Source organism: Zootoca vivipara, chromosome 3 (assembly GCF_963506605.1).
Source record: "Zootoca vivipara chromosome 3, rZooViv1.1, whole genome shotgun sequence".
Lineage (NCBI taxonomy): Eukaryota > Metazoa > Chordata > Lepidosauria > Squamata > Lacertidae > Zootoca > Zootoca vivipara.
This window is the reverse complement of record NC_083278.1, coordinates 47,773,898-47,799,460: the sequence shown is the minus strand read 5'-3', so window position 1 is coordinate 47,799,460 and position 25,563 is coordinate 47,773,898. Positions and strand designations below refer to the sequence as shown.

Sequence of the window (25,563 nt, the reverse complement as noted above, 5' to 3'; positions counted from 1 at the left end):
TAATACAAGCATAAATAGCATTTAGGAGGCTGCTTCACATCATACGTTGTGCTTAGGAAGCAACCACTGTGAACAAAATGTAATACAATGCTATCTTACAAAGCATGCTTGTGTAAATCATATCCTTTTCTTATCAGCAATCCAGTTGCCAGCCAACCACTTGTGTATATTTGTGGGTGAATGCCGTAATTTACATGTTAGACAATTAGTAAATGGCTCCTGTCCTGTGCTTGACAATTGGTTTTTCATTACAAAATGAAATACCTGAAAAGGCCCTCTGAGCTTATCTGTTTCCAGAGTTGAACTGACAACTAGTACAAAATGGGATGCCGTCTTTATGAAAATTGCTAGCTCAATAGGTAGATACGATAATGGGTTCATCATAATTTTTATTCATGAACCAACCCAATAAACTGTCTTGAGTTGGTTCACCTGCAGTTACTACATACAGCAGCAGCCTCCAAACTTTCTGCAATAATCTTTCCCATCAACCATTCCCCCCCCCAAAAAAATTGGGAGCCCATTCTTTGACTTTCATGCCAGTCTGGAAGACATAAACTTTGCATGCAGTAATGCAGTGCTAGATGGTTAGAAAGTTCTTGCACAGAATTGAACAGGCAGCATGTGGTTCTCTTTCCTTCCAGGAGTTTGGGTGGTTTAGAACAACAGTTTCAAAGAACGGGGCAACTTGTCTCTGCTGCAATTGCATCCCTGCCATAAAACTAAGTCAGATACGTAGAAGAGACAAAACTGATTCCATAAACCACTAACAGGATTCCTTATCAGGTATCAGGGTTCCTGGACTGGATAGCTGCAGATACTTCGTAAGAAAATTACAGCCTGGTCCTAAGCATTATACAGCGGTGCCTCGCTTAACGAATGCCCTGCTTAACGAAATTTTCGCTTAAGGAAGGTTTTTTCTAGCGGAGGTTGCCTCGCTAGACGAATTCATTTTCGTCTAGCGAATCGCGGTTTCCCATAGGAATGCATTGAAATTCAATTAATGCGTTCCTATGGGCAAAAAAAATTCAAAAAAATTCAATGCATTCCTATGGGATTCGCTAGACAAATTTTTTCATTATAAGGAAAGAGCCGTGGAACGAATTAAATTCATCTAGCGAGGCACCACTGTACAGTACTTTGAAATAAATTTAACAGAAATCAATGGGATGTGCATAAACTTGTGGCACAGAAAGATTGCTTTGTTCCATCTTTATTTGCTGAACTTTGTAATTCTTCAGTAAGTTGAAGTTTTCCTTATTAATGGCTGGGCTTCGTATACATAGTTCTTACACTTATGTGACAGTACTACTCAGGGCGATTAATTTTCAGATGAGAAGCAAACACCATTTTATCACACGGTAATAACTTGTTTTTCCTTGTGTGTGATCAAGATTCCTAGAAGAAACAATTTTTTCAACATGCTAGCATGTTAGTAATTTTATCACATTATATTTGGCCAGAACTGAGCTTGGGCCTAAATCAAATGGCATTTGGAAGCTGATTATAAACCAGGTCTATATTAAAAGCTTCTTCACAATCTTTTTATCCACTGCATAGTTGAACCCATCATGAAAAAAATGCTGACTTCTCCTGGTGAGAGACAGTGTCAAGATGATTCATCATCCCTTGTAGCTCTAACACAGGGAACTGCACTTGCTTTTCAAACCATTTGGCAACTGTGAGAAGCTGTTCCTCGTGGAATGCACGGCCAATAAACTGCAGCCCAATTGGTAAGCCTGTCTCTGAAAGTGCAGAAGGAACATTTACAGCCGGTAGCCCTGAAAGACAAAATAGATCATTATTTACATCATTTGATAGAATCACACACTATTCAATGGTAAAACAGAAAGAATACACAAGGCATTAATTTGGCATTATTGCTTCTCCTAGCTGCAACATGCTAAACATATTTCTTTCTCATCCACCCTCAATGGGGAGAATGCACAGGTATGAGAGGAGAAAGCACATTTTCACTGTCCCATGCTGTAACTAAGGACAAGGCAAACACATCTTCCATTTCCAATAGGCTCTTTTTTCCAAAAGCATCCAAGATAGCCTCAGCCACATGGATTGGGCTTCTTGAGCAGTTATCCAGGCAGCAAGATTAATGGACCTTTTTGCCTCCATTATACCGGTAGGAGTGCAGTAGAATCGTATACAGTCATACCTTGTGTTACAGACGCTTCAGGTTGTGCGTTTTCGGGTTGCGCACCGTGCCGAACCCGGAAGTACCGGAATGGGTTACTTCTGGGTTTTGGCGCTCATGCATGCACAGAAGCACCAAATCACGACCCGCGCGTACGCAGACGTGCTGCGGGTTGTGAACGTGCCTCCCGCACGGATCACGTTTGCAACCCGAGTGTCCACTGTAATTGTACAGTTGGAAGGGACCACAAGGCTCATCTAGTCTGACCACCCTGCAATGCAGGAATCTCAACACCCATGGCATATACCCATCCAACCTCTGCTTAAAAACCTCCAATGAGTAGAACTGCCTCCCCTTTGTTTGCTATTTTTTTTTTATTGGGGCATCCACACAATGCTGTCATTCTGTCATTGTCTTTTCTTTGTAGTCCTTCTGCCTTTTCCCAAACAATATAGTCTGACTTTTTTTCCGGAGCAGCACCATCTCCACATATGTAGGTAGCCTTAGAGCTATTCTTCTTCTTTTTAAGAGAATGGTTTTGCTATATGCAGTGACATACCAGGGCAGGTCAATGCACAATAGTTCAGCACACATTTACTATTGCCTTTAGGACAGGTGTTTTTATTACCCTATTTTAAATAGCTTTCAATTACTGCAGAAACACTTCTCTTGCTATTTTTTTAAAAAGAAAACATTAAAATAGTGAAATGCCACGAAAGCATATTATATTATGCTATAACATTATAATGCTATTTTTTTTAAAATTTAAAAATGATGTGTGTGGGGGGAGAAACCTTTCCTATAATAGTGGTGATCAGTACATGGTTTTCCCCCAATCAATTTTGCATACTGCTGGGAAGCCTTCAGGAATGCTGCACAAAGAAGATGTCTGTCTGGGAATGGCAGATTCAAGAAGCAACAACTAAGATTAGATGAAGTATTTGAACCACTCAGATTTTCTCACCAGCCATGTTGGCAGCCTGAGTAAAAATATCATCCTGGGTGCTGCGGGTTCTGTTATCCTCTTTGATGAACTCCACATATGGTACAGTGTGGCTCATAGTTGTTGGAGTGAGCAAAATATCGACACCAGAATGGAAGACTTTTGCAAAATCAGTGGCAATGAGTCTTCTCACTTTCTGGGCTTTGATGAAATAATTCTCATAGTTCCTAGAGGGGGAAACAAATTTTGTGAGAACTAGCAACAGGACATTGAACCAATTGCAGCATTTGGATGCGTGTGCAAAAATTGCAAATGATATGTTATTCCCCCCCCCCCCCGAGTCTACAGTTAAAGAAAACCAATTAAGTCAAAGCACTGCGACACTGGCCTCAGTTGTTCAGATAAGAGGACTATCTGACTTCAGTGCTTAGGTACTCTTAGAAATGAAGAGTACAGTTGTACTTTGGTTAATGAACGACTTGCAAGTGAAATGTTTTGGCTCCCGAACGCCGCAAACCTGGAAGTGAGTGTTCCATAATTTTAGGAAATAGTGTTTTGCTGTATATTACAGCTATAGCAGTATCAGCAATAATAATATTGTCTTAACTGCATGGAAAAATCTGTCTAGCATGAGTAATTTCACCCTTAACTGAACAACAAATAAAATGCTAGCTTTGTAAATTTGAGCTTTCAAATGTGCTGAACTTACTGTTTTAGCAAGAAGTAGTTTCCTGATAGAATTCTTCCCCTTACAACATCATTAAAGCCTTCCCGGCGTGTGGCTGCATACAAGGTTTCGGTGGACTTGTCAGCGCTGCTGCGGTGCCCTAAAATTAAAAGTCACCAGTGATTTAGAAATGCATCTTAAACCATTCAAAGTCACCTCATGAATGAACAATAGAAATTACTGTGCTGTACAAATATATCCGAAGTTTATTTGCTGCTGTTGCAGACAGCTAAATGTCAGGTGCTGTTTATTCATGGGCCAGGGAGCTAAACGAATCGTGTGGGTTGCAGCAGCAGTAGCAGCAGCCACCACAAGTAGCTATTTGACTTGGGACAAGTTGAATGGTCTTGGTTGAACATTTTTAGCATGAAGAGGGATAACTGGGGGGGCCTTAAATGCTCCCTCACCCCCCCAAAAAACTTCCAAATTTTACATTGTTTGTACCAATTTTCTTGCTGCCCGCTGCCCCTCAGAGCAGCTGCTTTATTGCCAGGTTTTTGTTCACTCCTCCCCGCACCTTTTCTTCCTCACACGTTCCCTGAATATCAGGGATTGTGTTGCAAACACGACAGCATTATGCCACAAAACAGCCAGTTAGATTTGGCACTGTCAAAGATCCTATGAGGGCCAATAAAGCCGATTTGGAGTGAAAGCAAACTTTCCTTTATAAAACTGTCCTCATTCTGGAAGGGTGTGTGCAATGGGTCTGCGCTTGAGCACATGGCAGGAAAGCAAAGGGCATGGAGCTGCTATTGCAGCCACGGCTTGCCCATCGCCTAAGCCAGGAATGTGGACCTTGAGGATTGCTAAATGTTGCTGGACTACAATTCCCATCATCCCTGCTCTGCAGTCATGCTAGCTGGGGCTGATAGGAACTGGAGTTCTACAACTCTGACGGTTCTCCTTTCCTGACCTAGACCATACAGGTGCTTCATTTCCTGCAGCTACACCCTTAGAGCTCCTACTATTGTTAATCTGAGCGAGCAGTTTACTCCCTCTTTGGAACCTCCTTCAAAACTCCTGAAAGCGGAAGCCTCTTTTCAGATTGGTGAATGGGACTGTGAAGTTCTGTTTCAACTCAGCCCTAAGGCAGTCACATTTTCAATCTAGCAAGAATAATAGAGAGTACGTCAAGGGTACTTGTGCCCTGTCAGGGGGTTCCTCTGATAATATCCAAGAATTCATATTGATTTAGAATATATTACCTAAGATTTGGAAAGGACACAATGAAGTGGCTGCAGATTTCAGCAGGCTTATATGTTTCACAATATATTTTGACACAAACGTTTTGAAAAAGGGCCAGGACTTGTTCAGCTTCGTTATTCTTTTCCTGATAAAAATGCTGGGAACAGGCATTTGAGAGTCAATGTGTTGAAGTACAATATTTCAACTGACTTGGCACTTAAAAAGTACACTGGAAAGTACAGGGAGGGTGATACAGAACAGGAACCATTGTCTTTGACCAGGAAGTGCAGAGGTATTTCAATAACACTGTATTCCCTCATCAGTTGACCTTGAGTGCAGAAGAACAATTGAGCTGAACAATGCATGTACTTTGTCCTGCAGAGCACACTCTTCCAAGGACACAGCTGAGACAACGCTTCTGTCATAATAAAAACATGCTCACAGAAGTAATACAGAAAGTTTGGCCACCAGCAGACCTCACTGCAACTAATAAGAGACTTTGGCATAGACATCTGTCTGTAATTAAAAAACACATCAGATATGCTGGTTCATATTGTGGTAGGCTGCACATTTCTCTGACATAATTAATGGATCTGCATTTAATCAACTAGGGACATGCTGTGAGTTGAGACTCACAAGCAAGTGTATGTAAGCAGACAAATGCCTTAAAGATAATTTTTGTTTTAAGTTTCTTGGCTCTGGTTTTTAATGCAGGACAGTCTGCCTTGCAGCTTACTATGGCTGAAACTTGTCGGGGGCAGGTTAGCAGGGCTCAGCCAACTTCCTTTCAGATCATCACTCTTTGAACTGCTTCCCAGTTGCAAATAAATTATCCCTGTGTTTACGCTGGAACAGGGCATTCGGTCCAAAAAAAAGGTCGCCTCTGAGAACTGATCTGTTGCTTCCTTCCCTAGCCTTGTTCTGTGGAGACATTGTTTGCCTGCCAAATCTAGAGACTAGTGATTTTCATATACTTTGCCACTCCACAAACCAAGTAATCAGCAAGCCCACAATCAGCTCCAGGGTTTGTGTATCAGTCCTTCTGCTGCAGCACTTGCCTTTCTCCCAGAAGTAGCACACCATTCACACACATCCATAGTAATCAGTCCACTTTTAAATTATTATTTTTTGTTGGTATCTCAAATTTCAGGAGTAGGAGGCATACTAGGGTTGATGCTTGGTTGGGTGGAGCATGTGCTACCCTGTTTCTCATATTTTAAGACATACCCATAAAATAAGCCATAGCAGGATTTCTAAGCATTCAAGGAATATAAGACATACCCCGAAAATAAGACATAGTGATAGGCGCAGCAGCAATGCCAGCCGCGGCAGGAGGAGAAGGAAAAAAATAAGACATCCCTTGAAAATAAGCCATAGTGTGTTTTTTTGAGGAAAAAATAAATATAAGACATGTCTTATAATATGAGAAACACGGTATAGGCAGCTGCCTGACCTTGCTGGGTGTACGAGTCCTAGCCATGAGTCAGCCAACCCCTACCTTCAAAGGTGGAAGTTTCACCACTCTGTTTGGGCAGAATGGACAAAGAGAGGAGAGGAAGGGGTTGGGGAAGGCAGAGGAAAGCATGTGTGATTGTCCTAGGTAATATTTTTGCAGGAAAAAAACCTACTCTTTTGAAAGGTGTGACTTTAACCACAGAAACACACTCCCATTCGAAATGCATTCGGATTGAACTTATTTCTGGTTTAGATTTATTAAATCAATGTGTAGTCATTAGTGGGTTGTGGCAAATGTATAAAGTGGACCGGCATTGCTCAATCATATTGTGGGGAGGACTAGTCCCACCCCCCTCATCTCTCTCTCTCTCACACACAGACAAAACACCTCTCCACCACATTAAGAACTCCCACCTGATTTGCACACTGGATGTTTGTAGTGGCTGCTAGTGTTCCAGTTCTGTGCACCGTGCTACGATTCTACAAATGATGTAGATCATATAGAAAGATGCAGGCCAGCGCTGTGGAGGCTTGCAGCCACAGGAAGCATCAGAGAAAGGTGCAGGAGCAATAATGACTGGAAGAAGCGGACTAGAAACAGATCTGACAGCAGTTCTTGCACAGCTCATAGGCTGCCCATTAAAGAACAGGAATAAATTATAATATTATACCCTAGTTGTTCTCGTTAGTAAGGCCTTTTTTGGCATAAGCTCTAGAGGGCAATGAATTTATCTAATTTACATGACACTTGTTGGAAAGAAGCCTTACCGTACTCCAGGCCATCAAATCGAGCCATGTTCGATGCTACTTCTGCTGCACACAGCACATGGTAGCAGACAATGGAGTAACAGGTGTGCGGGAGTCTGACGTCAATCACTCTGGCGCCAGCTTTCTCAAAGAGGTCGGCTGCCTTGGACCACACGGCCAGAGTTTGACTAGACAATCCTGGTGCATTGTATTCCTAGAGAAGGGAGAAGGTGAAAAGCATAACCCTCAGCACCAGCAACTTTATGTGCATCTTCTCAGTTCTCAGCTGAGCCAGAATTATCAAGTGCTTTGTAGCATGTTAAACTCCCAAGTGAAAAAATTGTCCTTTTCAAAAACAGTATTATTGAATACTTCATTTGGCAGGCAGCTAGGATGGCATGTGTTTGGTTTTAGTTATAGATTCAGTGCCAAACTGCAGCTTGCTTCAGAGGCCAGCCTGTCTTTCTAAGGTAATTGGGAATGGCTGGAATGAGCTGAGTCATAAAGCCCAGGGAACCAAACTGATGAGCTAGGATAGAATGACTGACGGGGAGCTCATTGGCAAAAGGAGAGCCAAGACTTGCCAGGATTTTCCACAAGCCCCAATGCAGATGTAGGACTTTAGGCAAATATAAATAATAGAGGTAGATTTCAAAACAACATGACATATTAAACTAAATGGTGGGCAATGGTTGCAAATAAGGCCCAGTTCAGTGATGACCTGGTTCCAGCAGTTTCCATTAACAGCTATTGTGAAAATGTTCCTGCAAATCAGAACAAAGTTCTTATAGTGTTGTAACCATTTTAAATAACTGTGAAAAACATTACCATCTATAATACTAATAACAGCTGGTATAAAGTGAATAATCTTTGTCATTTCAGCTTTCCCCCTTGATTTAGCTAAGCTCTTTTTCAACAGAAGGAGCTGTAAGTTTTCACTATTTCCTGGCAATGAGTTAACAAGCAGGCTATACCATGGTGATTAAGGCTGCAGTCTTAACCCTTGTTACCTGAGAGGAAGCCTCTTTGAATTTAGCAGAACCTATTTCTGAGCAGATATGGCAAAGATCACATTGTAATTCAACACTTCTTTCTTTCACAGTGTGCATAGTTCTTTCTCTCTTATTTTTAGTGCAGTCTTTTGCAGTAAGTCAGAATGGTCAACTCTGAGTTTTGGTCTGGATGTTATGGTCTGGATGTTCCCTAAAAAACCAACCAAGATAATTGTCCATCTCACTGGAATGTCTCTCACCCATAAGAGCAGCTGCCTTTTAAAAAAATACAGTGGTGCGTCGACTTACAAATTTAATCCATTCCAAAGGCACCTTCGTAAGTTGAAAAATTCGTAAGTCGAAAAATCCCTATCTAAAACTGCCGCAGGTTTTATCTGGATGTCGAGACATTCGTAAGCGCGCGGCCATTACCCCCATTCGTAAGTAAAAAAATTCGGTTGTCAAGTCGTTCGTAAGTCGAGGTACCACTGTATAATCTTTCTGAAGGGGGTGGCATGTCAACTCCTATCATTGCTTTCAGGGGCACTTGCATATCCATTTACAACAAGTGTGACAGGAGCCATGGTTTCTAGCTGTTCCTGGTTGTCTGTGCCTATTTTTCCAACACTTGGCCTGCCCCATGGAATTGGGTGAGTGTTGATTCTGAAGTGAATGTTCCAGTCTTTACACTAGTCCTGGAGGGGCAGCTCAGGGGAGTCCACTTTTGGAATTCACATCCTCCGAATTCCTCCCGCATCCCAAAATGCGAGCACACATGTCAACTTAGAAGAACAACTTGAAGACTTTGGTTGAATAATTAAATGCAATGATTATTTCAAAGTGTATGTGTGACAGGCATTCAGGGAGTACTTCTTGTTCCTGACAGTTCCGAGGAAGCCCAAACAGAGTGGTTCACAACATAAAAATAAAAAATGAGAACACAAAATATACAATGAAAACATTATGCTTCCCCTCCTTTTCTCTTTTTGGTTTCGTTTTTTATTTTTAATTAGATTAGTTTGTTTTTTGTTGTATGTTGAAAAGTTCCAATTAAAAAATTATGCAAAAACAAGGACAAGATCCAAAACAAAGCAGTAACCAACCCCGCTCCCACAAACACATTTAAGTGGAAATAAGAATGTTAACCAGCCAAAGGCCTGGTTAAAGAGAAATGTTTTAATGACCTATGTCAGTCATAGGCAATAGGAATTCACTAACATTTAATTTTGGTGCTTATTTCCCCCCTACAAGTGACTGTTAACATACCAGTTACCTTTGGTATGCCTATGCAAAGATCCTTCACATCTGTCAAATTGGGCAGCTGAAATGGGTGGACAGGGTCCTGCACTGTGGTTGAATCTTTTGGATCATGGCCACTGAGTGCCCCTGAAACAAAGCAGAAAGACTCATGAGCTACAGAAAAGAAAAGAGAATCCTTGAACCAAACTTGCTTTGAGAGAATTCCCTAGGGAGACAGGTGTAATCATTATACCCAACACGGTGGCTGCATCATCCACACATCTGGTGAAGATGCCCGGCACATCCATAGAGTTCACCAGTGGAATAAGACCGTGACGGGAAACCAGGCCATACGTTGGCTTCAAGCCAACCACTCCACAATGAGAGGCTGGGTTTCTGGTGGATCCTCCTGTATCAGATCCCAGGGCCCTATGGTTGAAAATAAAATAAAATAACAGGAGTCAGGAACAAACTCTGCATCACATCCCAATTTGCTCTGCAAGAACATAAGAGCCTGGTTGGATCAGACCAAAGGCCCATCCAATCTACAATCCTGTTCTCACAGGGGCAAAGCAGATGCCTATGGGAATCCGGGAAGCCATTGCATGTCTTCCCCAGGCTGTCTTTTTTTTTTTTTTTTACAGAAACAAGGCACCATGACCTACCAATCACTTCCAGCACTTTTCCAATGAAGAAATGCACATACAATTAACCACAATACGTAAACTGCTTGGTCTAAGAGCAACACACAGATTACTATTAATGCTATCAGCTGTGAAGTGCCTAGTCTGAAAGGGTTTTATCTGGAATATATGCTTGCCAGGAAGAAATTCAAAGGGTGCAGTTTTCGCATTGTGTTCCTTCATGGAGCTTCAGCAGAATTTCCTCTCTCGTGCAGTTTAAGTACAGAAACCATTTCCAGATCAGGAGTAGATCAAAGTCATCTGAAGGTACATTATATGGCTCATGGGGATTTAGTTCTCAGAAGCACCTCGATGGGAGATCACTTGGGAGCCATATGGTGCTGACTTCCTTGGGAGAAGAGTGAGCTAGATATATATAGCAGTGGTTCCCAACCTTTTTTTGGCCATGCCCCACCTAAGCATCTCTAAAATCCTGATGCCACCCCCACCATGACATATAATTCTTATTATTCAAAAAGTGAACTCCTATTCACGTGGAGGAAGCCTAAAAGGCCATTCACTGTTAATAACTCATTCTCTAATTGCCCCCTTAAAAATCAATTGCCCCAAATTGCCTCAAATTGGGAACCATGGATACATAGCAACAAGCCTTAGAAAGGTGTTTTCCTGACTAAAAAGTGTATTGCATAAATTTCTGAATTAAATATTAAAATATTATTATTCAAATAAACACTCTACATTTTAGAATAAACACACAGTGGAGCTATTCAGCTAAAATTAAGCAATCTGAAAAACTATTCTTTCGCCCTGAGGGATAGCTTAGTCAGTAGAGTATGAGACTCTTAATCTCAGGGTCGTGGGTTTGAGCCCCACATTGGGAGAAAGATTCTTGCATTGCAGGGGGTTGGACTAGATGATCCTCATGGTCCCTTCAAAACTCTTCTATGCTTCTGTGAAAATTGGAGAGTTAAAAATGCACTTAGATTTTGGTCATGAAGACAAATAGGACTTCAAAGCTGGCTTGCATTTTAAACTTTTTCAAAACTAGATATATTCACAAAGTATTTAAAAAACAGAAACAAAAACATAAAGTATTGATATCAGCACAGCTATGCAATGTAGAATAAATCGAGGATCTGAAGAATGTTAGTCTGAAAATCCCACTCTATCAGAATTATAAGCCCACAGTGGTCAACACAAAGGGACCCAGGTGGCGCTGTGGTTAAACCACTGAGCCTAGGGCTTGCTGATCAGAAGGTCGGCGGTTCGAAGCCCTGTGACGGGGTGAGCTCCCGTTGCTTGGTCCCAGCTCCTGCCAACCTAGCAGTTTGAAAGCACGTCAAAATGCAAGTAGATAAATAGGAACCGCTACAGCGGGAAGGTAAATGGCGTTTCCATGTGCTGCTCTGGTTTGCCAGAAGCGGCTTTGTCATGCTGGCCACATGAGCTGGAAGGTATACGCCGGCTCCCTCGGCCAATAATGCGAGATGAGCGCGCAACCCCAGAGTCGGTCACGACTGGACCTAATGGTCAGGGGTCCCTTTACCTTTACCTAAGGGATGAGATGCTGTCATTGAATTGAAATTCCATCTCTCTTTTGTGTGTGTGCCTGAGTTGCTGGAAAGATCCCACAGCACTTGTCAAAGAGAGGAGGTTCAGAGGATATTGGCAACATCCCCCTTCCTTTATTGCCACAATAAATCATTTCCAAGCAATACAAAATGCCCACAGTGAGAGGATGGAAATTTGTTTAGAATGACATGGCTCAAGTCAAGCTTTTGGACATAAAAAAGGTTTTACACTGTCCTCAGTACTCCTCTACCAAGTCCTGCCTTATCTATATAGAATAGACAATTAAGTGATCTAATCATGTTGCTCCCTTTCCCTAGGGTATGAACAGCACTTAGGGCCTCGTTGGCACTAAGCAAATATTATGAAGTTGCATTATGATGCTTTTAATTAAACTGTTCTAAAAAAGCCTCTTACGTGAAGCATGTGAAAGACGATACGGCAGCAGCACTGCCTCCGGAGCTTCCTCCTGTTATCAACCAGCTGGTGTCTTCATTTTGAGCACTGGGTTTCTGCGCACACTTTTCTCTGTACTGTCGTGAGTAACTCCAGGGGTTTCTAACCGGTCCAAATGCCCCATCTGTACTTCCAGAGCTAAGATGAGAAAATCATGGAGAAAGAATACATTCTGGGCAGTATTCAAGAGAAAGGAGGACATTGGGGTGATCTTGGAGACAAAATAAGACAGACAATGGGCCATTTCCTTAACTAGGTAAAGGTCACATTGTATTATACCAGGCATAGGCAACTTCGGGGGGCCCAGATGTTTTGGGGACTACAACTCCCATCATCCATAGCTAACAGGACCACTGGTCGGAGATGATGGGAGCTGTAGTCCCCAAACATCTGGAGGGCCGAGATTGCCTATGCCTGTATTATGGCTTCACTGGCCTCTCAGCCTAAATTACTAGTCAAGGTTAAGGACACAGAAAATTTAGATTAGGACCATCAAGTGCTTAATTTGCAGGAAGAGTGCTATGGAAATAATGGCTTCTGTGTACAAATAGACACTGCGATGAGTAGCCTACTAAGTTTTACTCAGAGTAGACTCACTGAAATTAATGAACATCATTATTATTTATTGAATTTCTATACCGCTCTATACCTGGGGGTCTCAGGGCGGTTCACAGAATAAAATCAAAATATAAAATCACAAAATACATAATAAAAATAAAAACAACAACCCAATAGCCCCCCCCCCAAAGCTAGGTCCATTATTTTAATGGCTCTACTCTGAGTAAAACTTAGTTGAATGCCCCCTGAAGTTTATCAATTCAGCTACAGATTTAACAACTTTTTTGTCTCTCTTTCCAAGTACATATGAAATCCTTTGCTCTGAAACAGAACCAAAAAATAAATCAGTTGACACTCCTAAATTTGATTGGTTCGCACAGTCAAGGGTGAGCAACCTGAAGCTCTCCTATAGACTCTGGAAAGTTTCACCCCATTGGGAAATCTCTGAAAAGTTGGAGAGCTGCTGCCTGTCAGTATAGGCCAGGCATCCCCAAACTTCGGCCCTCCAGATGTTTTGGACTACAATTCCCATCATCCCTGACCACTGGTCCTCTTAGCTAGGGATCATGGGAGTTGTAGGCCAAAACATCTGGAGGGCCGCAGTTTGGGGATGCCTGGTATAGGCCAATCTTCTCCAGTCTGCTGCCCACCAGAGGTTTTGGAACATCATCTCCCATCAGCCTCAGCCAGCATGACCAATGATCAGGAATGATGAGAGCTGTAGTCCAAAAATCTAGAACAGGCACCCCCAAACTTCGGCCCTCCAGATGTTTTGGACTTCAATTCCCATCATCCCTGACCACTGGTCCTGTTAGCTAGGGATCATGGGAGTTGTAGCCCAAAACATCTGGAGGGCCGCAGTTTGGGGATGCCTGATCTAGAAGGTGCCTGTTAAGGGAAGACTGATGTGAAAATATTGAGTTAGATGAACCAATGGTCCGACCTGGTATAAGGCAATTTTCCATGTTCCTATGTATTTGCAGTGTGTAAGCATTTTCATCCCTGCAACATATGACCCAATTTGTATGGTTGCAAAGATAGGCTTGAAACCATGTGGCCAATGTCTGCTAAAATCTCAGAAGCAGGAGGAAAACTGAGCAGCTAGAGCTTTAGCACCACATGATGTTCCCAGCCCAGCATCAAGAGATGCAGTCTTGATGTGTAGTTAAATGAGGTGAAGCAACACATCAGGCATCCAACAGCATAAAAATATTAACTTGGCTTACCCCATAGCAAATTCATCTAGGTTTGTTTTTCCAAGAAGCACAGCTCCTTGATCCAGCAATTTTTGAACTACAGTTGCATTGTAAGGGGGGATATAACCTGAAAAACAAAAGGACTGGATTGGCTGAATTGTTTTATATTAGTGAGGTTTTGTGTTTTGTTTAGTTTTTTAATGAGTATGCCATGTGTATATTACCATTAGTCCCTGTTTACATGGATTCCTACTGAGAATATGACTACCACATGTATTTCATTGTTTTGTATTATGGGGTGCAATTTTAACTTGTTTCAGGACACTACCTCAATAAGATTACATGTTTGCTTTCATAGCTGCCTGAGAGAAGATTCTCTTCTCAAAACTGCAGTGTGTCTTTGCAACCTTGACATCTCCCCTTCTCTTTATTACTTGTGCCACAAATACTGAGTTCAGCTGCCCAACTAATAATACAGCAGGAGTCTAGTACCCCTTTCAAAGTCTATACAATGATGTGCTCTAATAGTAGAAGAGTATAGGGTTTCATACATATTGGCAATAATCCAGTAAGATGATCAGCAGGTACTAAGACATGTACCAGCATTTTTCTGCCCATTTTCAATTCATCATACCTCTTTACTAAACTGCAAACTGTTATTGAGACTACCCCAAGTTTCAAAGTGAAGACGGAAGGTTCTAAAAATATTCAGGTGAATCAATGAAATCAATTGAACTAGTCAGTGCCTGTGGACTTGAAGATTAGAGTCTTTGTTTTGGTGTCTGTTCAACACTGGTATCTGAAGAGGTTTATACCTGGTGGCTCAGAGACTAGGACTCCCAAGGACAGGGGAGAGGAGAGGAGCCTGAGGGAACACCCCATAAGGGAGGGTGTTTGAAAAGGGGGAAGAGGCTCCTAGCTCTGCAGGCAAAGAGTGACATAACTGGGCTTCTGAGCCCCACAGGGGTGCCGCAGAAAGAATGTCATTGGTCAAGGGAGCTGTGGACTCAAAAAGGTTGAAAACCTCTGATCCAATGTATCTACTCATCAACATAGTGATCTACAAAAGAACGAATCCATTTAAGACAGAGCCACAGTATTCCTATTGATATCCTTAACAGATTGAGAAGCAGAGCTCACAGGTGTTGGCTTATCTTAAAAGCACTACTTTACCTTTTAGCATCTTGGATGCACATGTTGTTTCGATTCCAGTTGTGCTGAAGTTGTCTTTCACTGCAAAAGGAATTCCATCCAAATCCCCCAGTATCTGACCTATATTATGGATGACAGTATGAAGATTATTTCAATCAGTGCATAAAGCATCATGCACACAGCCTTGTTTAAACCTTGAGGTTGTTCTAAATAATTTTTGACATGTTGTCTGAACTGCTAGACCTGCTGTGCCAGCAGATTTGTAAAAGGTGTGTGGGGAAAACCACACAGTTGTCTCTCAAAATCTCCTAAACGTTTTGTTCTTGCTACCCCTTTCCCCCCGGCACAACTGTGGATAGTGCTAGGTCAGTAGTGCTGCAGCTATGGTGTAGCACTTAGGAATGTGAGCAGTCTGGCCACAGAGCACAGAAGCAGCAGTGGGACTGTCCTGACATGCCAATGCATCAGGGCCAATAACAGGGCAAAATAACATGCATTATGGGTCTTCTTTTCAGTAAGGTGATCTGCTGCTTATGGTCAACAGAGTGTAGGATTGGGTGCATCAATTCTCACTTTTTGGTTTACCATTAGAAATTTCCCTCAGTTCTAATTTGCTCTACAACATTTTCAGCAACCCTCCTGTCACAACAAGAAAGGCATTTTGTAAATGAGGTAAGTTATCAGCTACTTTCTTTAACCAAAATGGCTAGACTTTTTTCTTTTTTAACAACAGAGGATGCAGAAATCAAATTGCTGTACTAGGTTTCAGGTTCATAGGACCTACCAACATCATTTTTCTGCTTGGGGCACTTTTAATGAAATGCCTGCTATTGTTTTGCCTACAAGTCTAAGTAGGTCTGTGGCCTGAGTAGTGCTTTAATGGGCATTCTAAGGAGAGGTAGCGGGTGGAATTGAGCTGGCCCAGTAGCTGCTAGATCTAAACCTGGTCTGAAACAGTGCAAGCAGGGCCGGCCCAAGACATTCTGGCACCTAAGCACCTCTGGGTAAGTGGAAATCTATATCGGGAACAAGGGGGAAATAAAGATCTACACCAGGATCTGCTCCCCCTGTGGATCTAGCCGCCCGAGGTGGTCACCTCACTTTGCCTCATGGGTGGGGCGGCCCTGAGTGCTTGTTCATATTAAACCATAGTTTATTTTAACTATAGTTTAATGTAATGTGCAAATAAGGCCTATCTAATATCACAGAAATACAGTGAAGTTAGCTGTACTCTTCTTTTTTTAACAATATGAGTAAACAAATATTCTGGGCAGAAAGTGTTAGGATCACAGCCAGCATACTTTAAGGAAGAACAATTTCTGTTCAGCAGAAATTACCTTGTCTGTATCTCTTCTCTGATGCCTCAGCCTGTTTTAATGCTGTGTCTTCTGCTACAGTGATATAAGCATTAAGAAATCTGGTAGCTTTTATTAAGGAGAGGCATTTCTGACACAGCTCTGTTGGACTCACTTGGCCTTCCTTTAGTGCTACCGATATCTGAAACATCAAAATTTTCTATTTTTAGCAGAATTTCAATAGTAAGCTTTAAAGAACTACGTCTACTTGGTTTTCAAAGCAACTTCTCTACTTTGTCTGTACTTACACTACCTTTGACTGAACAAGCAACATCACGAGAATATTTTGTGAAATATAAATATTAAAATGTGCAATTGTATAAAATGGCCTCAATATGTGAACTAAATGTGGAGTAATATTGGAGTTAGTTAAAAGACAGTACTATTCTCTGTAATGCTTTGTAATCACTTCATATTTTACATTATAGCCACCCCAGCAGTTAGTCTACTTTATTTTTTATTTTTGCCATCACCAAAATTGGTCCCAGATCTTGGGGGCCCAAAAAAATTGCTTGCAAGGGGCAAATCAGATGCCTGAACAAAGGGTTAGTCACCCTGCCCAATAGTAGGCCTACATCTACCACAGCGCCCCAGTTATGCCCATGGAAAGATCTACCACTAGTTGTGTTTCCTCTGGCAGTGATTCCAAATGCTTTCTGTTCCTTTGCAAGTCCCCAGGTTTAGGCCCATTACCTATACCACCCTGGAGGTGTCATGCATAATCTCCTCAATTAGGGTTCTTCCACATTGCCAGTAGTTTTGGGTGGGATTCAATTACAGACAGGCAATTACAGACAGGTTTTTTGATTACAGTTGATTACAAGGTCTTGCATGGCAACCCACATAGCAGCCAAACAGGCTAGCATATGGGGTATATCTTCTTGTTACTAGATACCTCTATATTTGTCAAGGATGGTGCACTATTAATACACTGGTGGTTAGTTCACTAATTAAAAAAAATCAGAAAGAAATTATGTATACAGTACTGTACTTGAACAGTGCAATCCTATACATGCTTACTGAGAAGTGCTCCACTGTGCGTCCTTATTTCTTTTAAGCATGCATCAGATTGCACTGGTTGTAAATAGGTAACCAATGTGTTCTGTTATTGTTTTGACATGCTTGGAATTTTAAAAAATATAATTGTATTTTGAAAATACAATTATGAACATGTATGTTTACCAGCAGCTAGAAATAAAATTAAAGAAAGGGAAAAGATGTTTAATAGACTGTACAGTCAGTAAATGAAAGTTCTTTATTGTCAAATTAAGATTTTTGAAAGCCTGAAATGCAAATGATTGAGTTTTGTTGGGCAGAAAATTCATGCTCTCTCTGTTGAGATTCCCCATGGAAATTTTTGCTAGAGTGCCCTTGCCCCATTGCTGCTGTAGGACTGGAGGTGGTAGAATGTAGGATTCACTTATGGAAAGCTGGAGAAAACAGCTCTCTTTTAGCAGGCATTATTAACTGTTTCAGGGCCGGAAATATCTGTCACTTGTATTTCCACCTGCGAACTGACCTTGGTATGTAAACAAAATCACATTTATGATTGCCTTGCTTTTAATCACGTTTTGCTGATGTTTCAGGTACGCAGCAGCAGAAATCAGACAGGTGAAGCTTTCCATAGCATAAAAATGCAATAAACGAAAGAGCTTCGTGGGTTGACTATCTCTTTCCTGCAGCTGTTAACAGGAACTGAATTGCTGTCGGAAAGCAAGCAATGCCCACCCGCTAAGAGGGAACTCTGCCTGCCTAAAGAGAGAACCCAGGAGGAAGATGAAGCCTAGGAAAGAGAAGGGCGAATAGCTTGCTCCGTCCACGGCAGCGGTGGGGGGAAACAGCCAATCCCAGCGTCGCCTCACCTCTCGGAGCGAAGCTCGCAGCATTTTCTCTACCGATCAGGAATAAAAATAATCTAGTGACCTCGCGAAACTTCACCGTATTAGTAGTCCCTGTTACCGGTAGTTTGCGAATGAGTTCATGGGCGCTGCCATCTTGAAGAATGCGTTTTAACATCGGGGCCTCTGATTGGCTCAGACTCTTCGGGGTTGAAATGATGTTGTGTTCTTATTGGTTGGAGGGCGCGGTCAGGCCGCGGGAAGCTGTGTCAATTAGGTGACCGGGAACACCGGGGCGCCCGCCTGAAGGAGACGCTGGGCGGGCAGGCAGGGCAGCCTTGTTTTGCTCACACGGCCAGGTCTGCCTGGAGGAAAGGCGAGAGAGGCGGGTGGGAGGGAGAGAAGTTCTGGAAGTTAGGACATTAAGGACTGCTTATATCTAGGGGGAAGGGGTCGCCAGCCTCAGGGCTTGATAGTCTCACTAGGGGCTGGCGCATAATTGATATTTGAAACGAAAAAACCCTGCTTTGTTTTACTTCCTGTATACCTCAAGTACTTGTGAAACCCAGTGAGGAATGAAGGTGTAACAGGAAAAGTGAGGTTTTTCCGCTCTTTCTGTCTCTCCCTGACTTCTTTTTGGGAAGAGAAAAGAAACATAAGAATTGTCTCTTTTAAAAAAAAGAAGAAAAGAAAATACAAAGTTTATAAATGTGCATTACAGATCAGAATTGACTGGCCTGCTTTGTAAGAAAGTGTGTGTTCGTGGCATATCCGTTAAAGACCACAGCATTAAAACCATATATATTCCTTTTGCTTTTGCAGTCATGTTGCTAAAAGTACACACGTTTAGTAGGAAAGTGTTTAGTAGCTTGTTGCACTGCCCTGGTCTGGGTGTTACCTGTCTTGGGATGGGAAAAAGTTTAATCCAGCAGCTTCCGTGTAGAAACTTCCACATCTCCTGCCAAAGATGTACAGCGATGCCATCCTGGGTGATTGACCGTTACGGAAAGAATGATGTGCTGCGATTCACAAATAACATGATGTTCCCTTTAATCAACTTCCCTAATGAAGTGATTATTAAAGTCCATGCTGCAAGCTTAAATCCCATAGATGTTAACATGCGAAGTAAGTGCCTATATACATTGTATGCCAGTTAATACCATTAATATTTACCTACTCTGCAGGTTGATAGTAAGGATTAATGATTGGGTTTAAACTGTAAACTGATTTGAACTCATGAAATGAGCTGTTTGAATGTTATTTATAATTACTTATATTTTCATACCTTGGTGTTTGGTGAGTGATGTTAAATATTATACAGTCTTTGTAAAGTCTGCATTAGTTGTGTGAAATACTGCATTTCGTATTCAATGCTCTTAATACCCTTTTTAGCCTTATGCAGTTTGTTTTCATTGGCCCTATTCTGGTTGGGTATGACTGTCTTGTAGAAAAAAACAGGCCAAAAAACAAAATAAAAACCACCCAAATAAATCTAATTAAAATGGCACCATAAAGATTAACACATATATTGAGACATGATTTCTTTTAGGCCTACAAACGTTTCTACCATATGCAGAATTAATAGTGCCTAAATCCACTTAAATCAGTGGGCTTAGATGTGTCTTACTCTGGGCTGTATCCGCCTAAGCTTTACTCAGAGCAGACCCATTGAAATTACAGGGCATAGATTAGTCCTGCTCATTAATGTCAATGGGTCTTCTGTGAGTTTGACTACCATTAGATACAATGCTCTGTATTGAATCATGTTTCAGTTTGTTACTCGGCTGCAACAAAAATGAAGACCGACATAGCAATCCAACACTTCTTTCCCCTGTATGCTGGGCTGGAGGGAGAGGGTTGGTTTGGTTAAGGAGTCCCTGTATCAAGCTCACCTGGCCGAACTGGCCTCCCAGCAGGAAGGCAGGAGGGCCATTAGTGAGTAGCCAGCAGGAAGGCTGCAAAATGGAGTGTTCAAACGCTACCTTTCTTCCAAGGAGTTTAAGGTGGTGTACGCTGTTCTCCGCCTCTCCGCCTTTTCCTCACAACAACCCTGTGACCTAGGTTAGGCCGAGAGATAGCAACTGGCCCAATGTCATCCATTGAGCTTCCTGACCAAGTGGGAATTTGAACTCTGGTCTCCCAAGTCCTAGTCCAACACTGCTGTTTAAGCAGAGCAGGGCTGTTTAAGCAGAGAGCCAGTGTGGTGTAGTGGTTAAGAGCGGTAGACTCGTAATCTGGGGAACCGGGTTCGTGTCTCCGCTCCTCCACATGCAGCTGCTGGGTGACCTTGGGCTAGTCACACTTCTCTGAAGTCTCTCAGCCTCACTCACCTCACAAGAGTGTTTGTTGTCGGGGAGGAAGGGAAAGGAGAATGTTAGCCGCTTTGAGACTCCTTAGGGTAGTGATAAAGCGGGATATCAAATCCAAACTCCTCCTCCTCCTCCTCCTCCTCCTCTTCTTCTTCTTCTTCTTCTTCTTCTACTACTACTTTGAGCATAGGAAATTAAACTGCGTGTAAACCAGTGACAACTGTTCTCTGTTTGCTTGGCAGGTGGTTATGGAGCAGCTGCTATAAAGATGAAGCGGGATCCGTTGCACATCACAAGCACAGGCAGTGAATTCCCTCTCACACTTGGTCGGGATGTTTCTGGAGTTGTGATGGAGTGTGGACTAGATGTGAAATATTTCAAACCCGGAGATGAGGTAAGGATGAGCAAGGAAGGAATGGGAGTTACTCTAAGTGGATTTATAAATCCTCAGTCTCAGTAGAAACAGATTACCTCTGTGCATTTTCTGCTTCAGCTGTGCACTGCCAAACCAGAATTTACAAATGGTGCATCTTTCTTTGACTCCTTGTTTTGCTGCTTCCGCAGTTCTAAGGGTTATGAGAGCCAGTACAAAAAGGAGGTGTTAGGAGTTCCAGTAAGGGAAAAGTTGGATAACCCTGTACATAAGCTGCATAATAATGATGATGATGATAATAATAATAATAATAATTTATTATTTATACCCCGCCCATCTGGCTGGGTTTCCCCTGCCACTCTGGGTGGCTTCCAACACAATATTAAAATACAAGGAACAGTTTCTTCTCTAGAGCGATTTTGGCCTTAAATGAAAAGTCTGGACTTTGAAGCCATCTTATTTTACTTGTTATTTTGTATTATATTTACTGTTTTTAATTAGGTTTTGTAATTTTGGATTATGCGGAATGCTTTATCTGAGTGGATGTAGCAACCGAGTAATTTCGTTGTTCCCGCAAGGGGACAATGACAATAAAGATATCTTATCAATAATCTGTTAAAGGTAAAGGGACCCCTGACCATTAGGTCCAGTCGTGACCGACTCTGGGGTTGCGGCGCTCATCTCGCATTATTGGCCGAGGGAGCCGGTGTACAGCTTCCAGGTCATGTGGCCAGCATGACAAAGCCGCTTCTGGCGAACCAGAGCAGCACACGGAAACACCATTTACCTTCCCGCTGTAGCGGTACCTATTTATCTACTTGCACTTTGACGTGCTTTCAAACTGCTAGGTTGGTAGGATTAAACATTAAAAGCTTCCCTAAACAGGGCTGCCTTCAGGTGTCTTCTAAAAGTCTGGTAGTTGTTTTTCTCTTTGACATCTGGTGAGAGGGCATTCCACAGCGCGGGTGCCACTACTGAGAAGGCCCTCTGCCTGGTTCCCTGTAACTTGGCTTCTCTCAGCGAGGGAACCGCCAGAAGGCCCTCGGCACTGGACCTCAGTGTCCAGGCAGAACGATAGGGGTGGAGACGCTCCTTCAGGTATACAGAGGTGCAAACTCGAGCAATACCGCAGAGGCCAGTAACTTGTAACTGCTGCCTCCTGCGTTAGCGGCACTAAAGTGACCTCTCTGGGACGCAAGCCTGGGCAATGTGTATGGAGGTCCTGGGCTGCCCAGACGACAAGACCCCCCCCCCCTCTAAGCCTCACCAATGTAGTCCAAAGGAAAGCAGAGTAATGTTTGGCACCAGCTTGGCTGCAGGAGTTGCTGGAAAGAGGCCACCCAACTGTGTTAGGGATTTCACTCCGGATTTGTGTATGGTTTCGTCTTTAGCCTTTTATTCTCCCAACATGTCCTGCAAGGTAGTATGCCTCTGAATACATGTTGCTTGGGATTACAGGTGTGATTGTACTCTGGCCTTCTTTCAGGCTTCCCATAGGCATCTGGTTGGCCACTGTGAGAACAGGAAGCTGGACTAGATGGGCAATTATCCTGATCCAGCAGGCTCTTATTATGTTCTTAGTTTGATACATCATATTATTAAGGTTTAGAAATTCTGCTAAACCATGAAAAGCTTTGGACTATGTTTGAGTTTTGGACTTCTTTTTTTCCAGGTATGGGCAGCAGTTCCTCCCTGGAAACAAGGCACTTTGTCAGAGTTTGTTCTGGCAAGTGGAAACGAGGTAATGCAGCAAAGTATTTAATTTGAGATGAAATGTTTCAGTGCAGCTTCTAAAACGGGTGGGGTTGTTTTTGCATTTTGTCTTAGAATATTTTTTTTCCTGTTAAAGGAAGAGTAAGAAATTTCTACTGTGATCTGTCTCTTCCCTAAATTTAACACTGAACGGGAGGGAAGGTGACAGGGAGGAAGGCAGTTGAGTGATGGCTACAATTGCACAGTGCTTTATTATCCCTGCTTGCAAAACAAAGCATTGAACCATAATCTCAACCCTTTGCCGATGGGTGGGAGGACAGTGAGCTTGAACTTGCAGCTGCTGTATGGCAGCAATGAGTTTTCAGGGTCAGATTTCTAAATATATAGTGCAATGTGTTGCTGCAATGTGAAGACAGAAAGGACCCATTGTGTGTGGGTAATGCTTACTTGCTACAGTCAACCAGGTGACCTCTTATTCAAAAGGCTGGAGCTACCCTGTCTGAATAGTATTTCAGTCTTTATGAATTTTGATTATCCATATGCAGAAGCAACACTTCAGGTATGGCATGTTTCTTACATGTGTACACATTTGTAGGGGGGAAAGGATCCATGGTACTGTGTGTGAAAAATGTGTGATTGCCTGTGCCTGTTTTTCCCAGTATTTCAGCTACCGTACCAGCCATGTGCATGTGGCAAAATAGACACATGTATACAGTTCTGTTTTGTTTGGTTTTTTAAATTATACAAGTATTTCCCTTTCTTACATTTTTATATGTTTATGTAGGGGCAAATTATTCATTTGGAGCAACCCAAAGCTGTCGCTCAGCACCTGAAATTTGTATTGCATTTTTAATAATAATAATAATAATAATCATCATCATCATCATCTGGACTGCAGAACCTTGGCAATCCTTTCTTTTTTACAATGTTAAATAGCAAAATATTTCCGGTTCTTGGATACATGTCTGTTTTCCTCCCTTTCTGCAGATCTCTAGAAAGCCCAGATGTCTCAGCCACACTCAAGCAGCTTCCTTGCCTTATGCTGGTCTAACAGCATGGTCTGCCATTCGCCACGCTGGGGGGCTAAATCAGGATAATTGCAGCAATAAGAGGTAAGTTGCCAGTTGTTCTGTAAGCAGGAGTTTCATGTAGAGCAAAGGTGGGAAGCCAGTGGCTCTTCAAATGCTGTTGGACTCCCAGCTCCAGCAGCCCCAGCCCTCAGGACCAATGGGCAGGGCTTATGGGTTTGTCCAACAACAGTGTGAGGGCCACAGTCACTTAATGAGTGAGGTAGGTTTCTACATTATATAAACTTCTGCGAGCGGTTCCTTGATAATCGTGCATGTTGAAGTGTGTTGAACTAATAATAATAATAATAATAATAATAATAATTTATTTATACCCCGCCCATCTGGCTGGGTTTCCCCAGCCACTCTGGGCGGCTTCCAACAGAAAAATAAAACACAGTAATCTATTAAACATTAAAAAGCCTCCCTGAACAGGGCTGCCTTCAGATGTCTTCTAAAAGTCTGGTAGTTGTTTTCCTCTTTGACATCTGTTGACTTAACATGTTGTGTGTGGTTTGGGTGAAGGAGCTCTTGGGCTGGGGTTTTGCCCAGAGGGAGAAGAGGCAAGGAGCCAGTAGGCACTTTGGGGGGAAGGTCTGGGGTTAGTAACATCACTAGTGAATCTAGAGGAGAGTGAGAGCAGAACTGGTGTAGATCTTATGATGAGAAGAGAACACACCTGAAAGTAAGGTGTCTTCAGGTGGTCTCAGAAGTTAAGGGGTTCTAAAGAGCCTTGGGACCAAGAGGGAAGGGGAAAATCCCATTATGTCATACACAAGAAAATGTCATAGTTAAATGAAAAGTTTCTCCTTTGACTTTAGTATGATTTTTTAAAACCTAGCTTAGGAGCTATTTATTGTCTATCCCCCTCCAGTTTACCTTTCTTTTCCTTTGGTTTTACCCTATATAGACAGAACTATTTAGAAATAAATTTTCACAACAAAGACCATCAATTTAACAACTTTGAATTGTTGGGGTATAGAAATGCCTCATTACCTGCAATTCTTTTCGCTTCACAGAGTATTGATCTTTGGTGCAGCAGGTGGAGTAGGTACCTTTGCTATACAGGTAAATATGTTACAACTAACTACCTTGGCTGATATTTTGGGAAAGCTTAGACTCAAATCCTCTGCAGTGAGTGACTAAGAACATCATCCCTCACCCCCACCCCTCATAATCTTGGAATGGTGAGGTAACAGTACTGATTAGTTGAGTGCTTTTTGCCTATCTAGAATGTGTTTTTGAACTGTGACAGTGCTTCTTGCTTGCATAGATGAAGGATAGAGATGGATTTGTGAGTAAATTAGCATTTGTTGCTGCACCCAGTTTTGCTGCTGGTCGCTCACTTGCATGTGTAAAAAAGTTACAGATGTTTCTTTATTAAGAAAGAAAGAAGAATCAAATGTTAAAGGTACCAAGAAAAAAATCTCCCAGGACCTACTTGCAGGCTCAATGTACTCTTGTTGGATACTATGCCTAAAAGACCCATCCACCTCTCTCAAAATGGGGAAAAAATATTGTCATGTTTAATTTCCCAGGAGTGAATGGAAGGGGAACCAAACCCTTGCTCTGTCTCAGCTGGACTTGGCAAGGCTGACAGTTTCATGAAGCACCGAATTGGGATCTGAACTTATTTTTGTGACTGGCGCACACTCAAGATAAAACAAATCAGACCTAGTTAAAAGGCTGGAGAAAGTGGAAATGCCAAGATGACACCGGGGTACAGTTAGAGTGCTTCCACTAAGAAGGCTACCTGCCATCTCTTGGATAGTTGAGGAAGCCAGATAAGGACCTCTGATAAGAATTTTATCACAGGCACATATGGAGACAGGCAGCCCTGTTCCCAAACCACCAAGGTTTTGAATTCAGCTTGAAATCTGTTGTATATATTGGTAC

General features: G+C 42.3%; 2 protein-coding genes across 4 annotated transcripts in view; one reads left to right on the top strand and one right to left on the bottom strand.

The window, feature by feature from the left end:
• Window positions 1–25,563, top strand: part of RTN4IP1 (reticulon 4 interacting protein 1) — a 46,377-nt gene that overhangs the window by 10,030 nt on the left and 10,784 nt on the right. The window contains exons 1-5 of one of the 3 annotated variants that reach the window (XM_060272616.1): window positions 18,534–18,564; window positions 20,757–20,908; window positions 22,560–22,628; window positions 23,588–23,712; window positions 24,687–24,735. In XM_060272616.1, coding sequence (XP_060128599.1) covers window positions 20,783–20,908; window positions 22,560–22,628; window positions 23,588–23,712; window positions 24,687–24,735 — 369 coding nt within the window. In that variant the 5' untranslated portion in view covers window positions 18,534–18,564; window positions 20,757–20,782. Of the gene's footprint in view, window positions 1–18,533; window positions 18,565–18,589; window positions 19,331–20,756; window positions 20,909–22,559; window positions 22,629–23,587; window positions 23,713–24,686; window positions 24,736–25,563 lie in introns of those variants that run through there. The other 2 variants (XM_035109304.2, XM_060272615.1) reach the window with 2 other exon arrangements.
• Window positions 1,240–18,384, bottom strand: QRSL1 (glutaminyl-tRNA amidotransferase subunit QRSL1). Its single transcript, XM_035109299.2, has 11 exons — window positions 18,230–18,384; window positions 16,350–16,509; window positions 15,034–15,132; window positions 13,891–13,987; window positions 12,068–12,244; window positions 9,691–9,866; window positions 9,472–9,584; window positions 7,228–7,420; window positions 3,802–3,919; window positions 3,114–3,319; window positions 1,240–1,781 (listed from the first exon to the last, which is right to left on the bottom strand). Exons 1-11 carry the CDS (start codon window positions 18,251–18,253, stop codon window positions 1,570–1,572), a joined length of 1,575 nt encoding a protein of 524 aa, XP_034965190.2. The 5' UTR covers window positions 18,254–18,384; the 3' UTR covers window positions 1,240–1,569.

Excerpts from the sequence above, each read along its gene's own strand:
- QRSL1 (XM_035109299.2), bottom strand. The coding sequence starts at position 18,253 with ATGCTGCGAGCTTCGCTCCGAGAG. Across the intron at positions 7,421-9,471 it reads TTTGCATAGGCATACCAAAG|GAATACAATGCACCAGGATT; the intron begins GTAACTGGTATG and ends TCCCTTCTCTAG. Across the intron at positions 3,320-3,801 it reads AACTACTTCTTGCTAAAACA|GAACTATGAGAATTATTTCA; the intron begins GTAAGTTCAGCA and ends TTCCCCCTCTAG.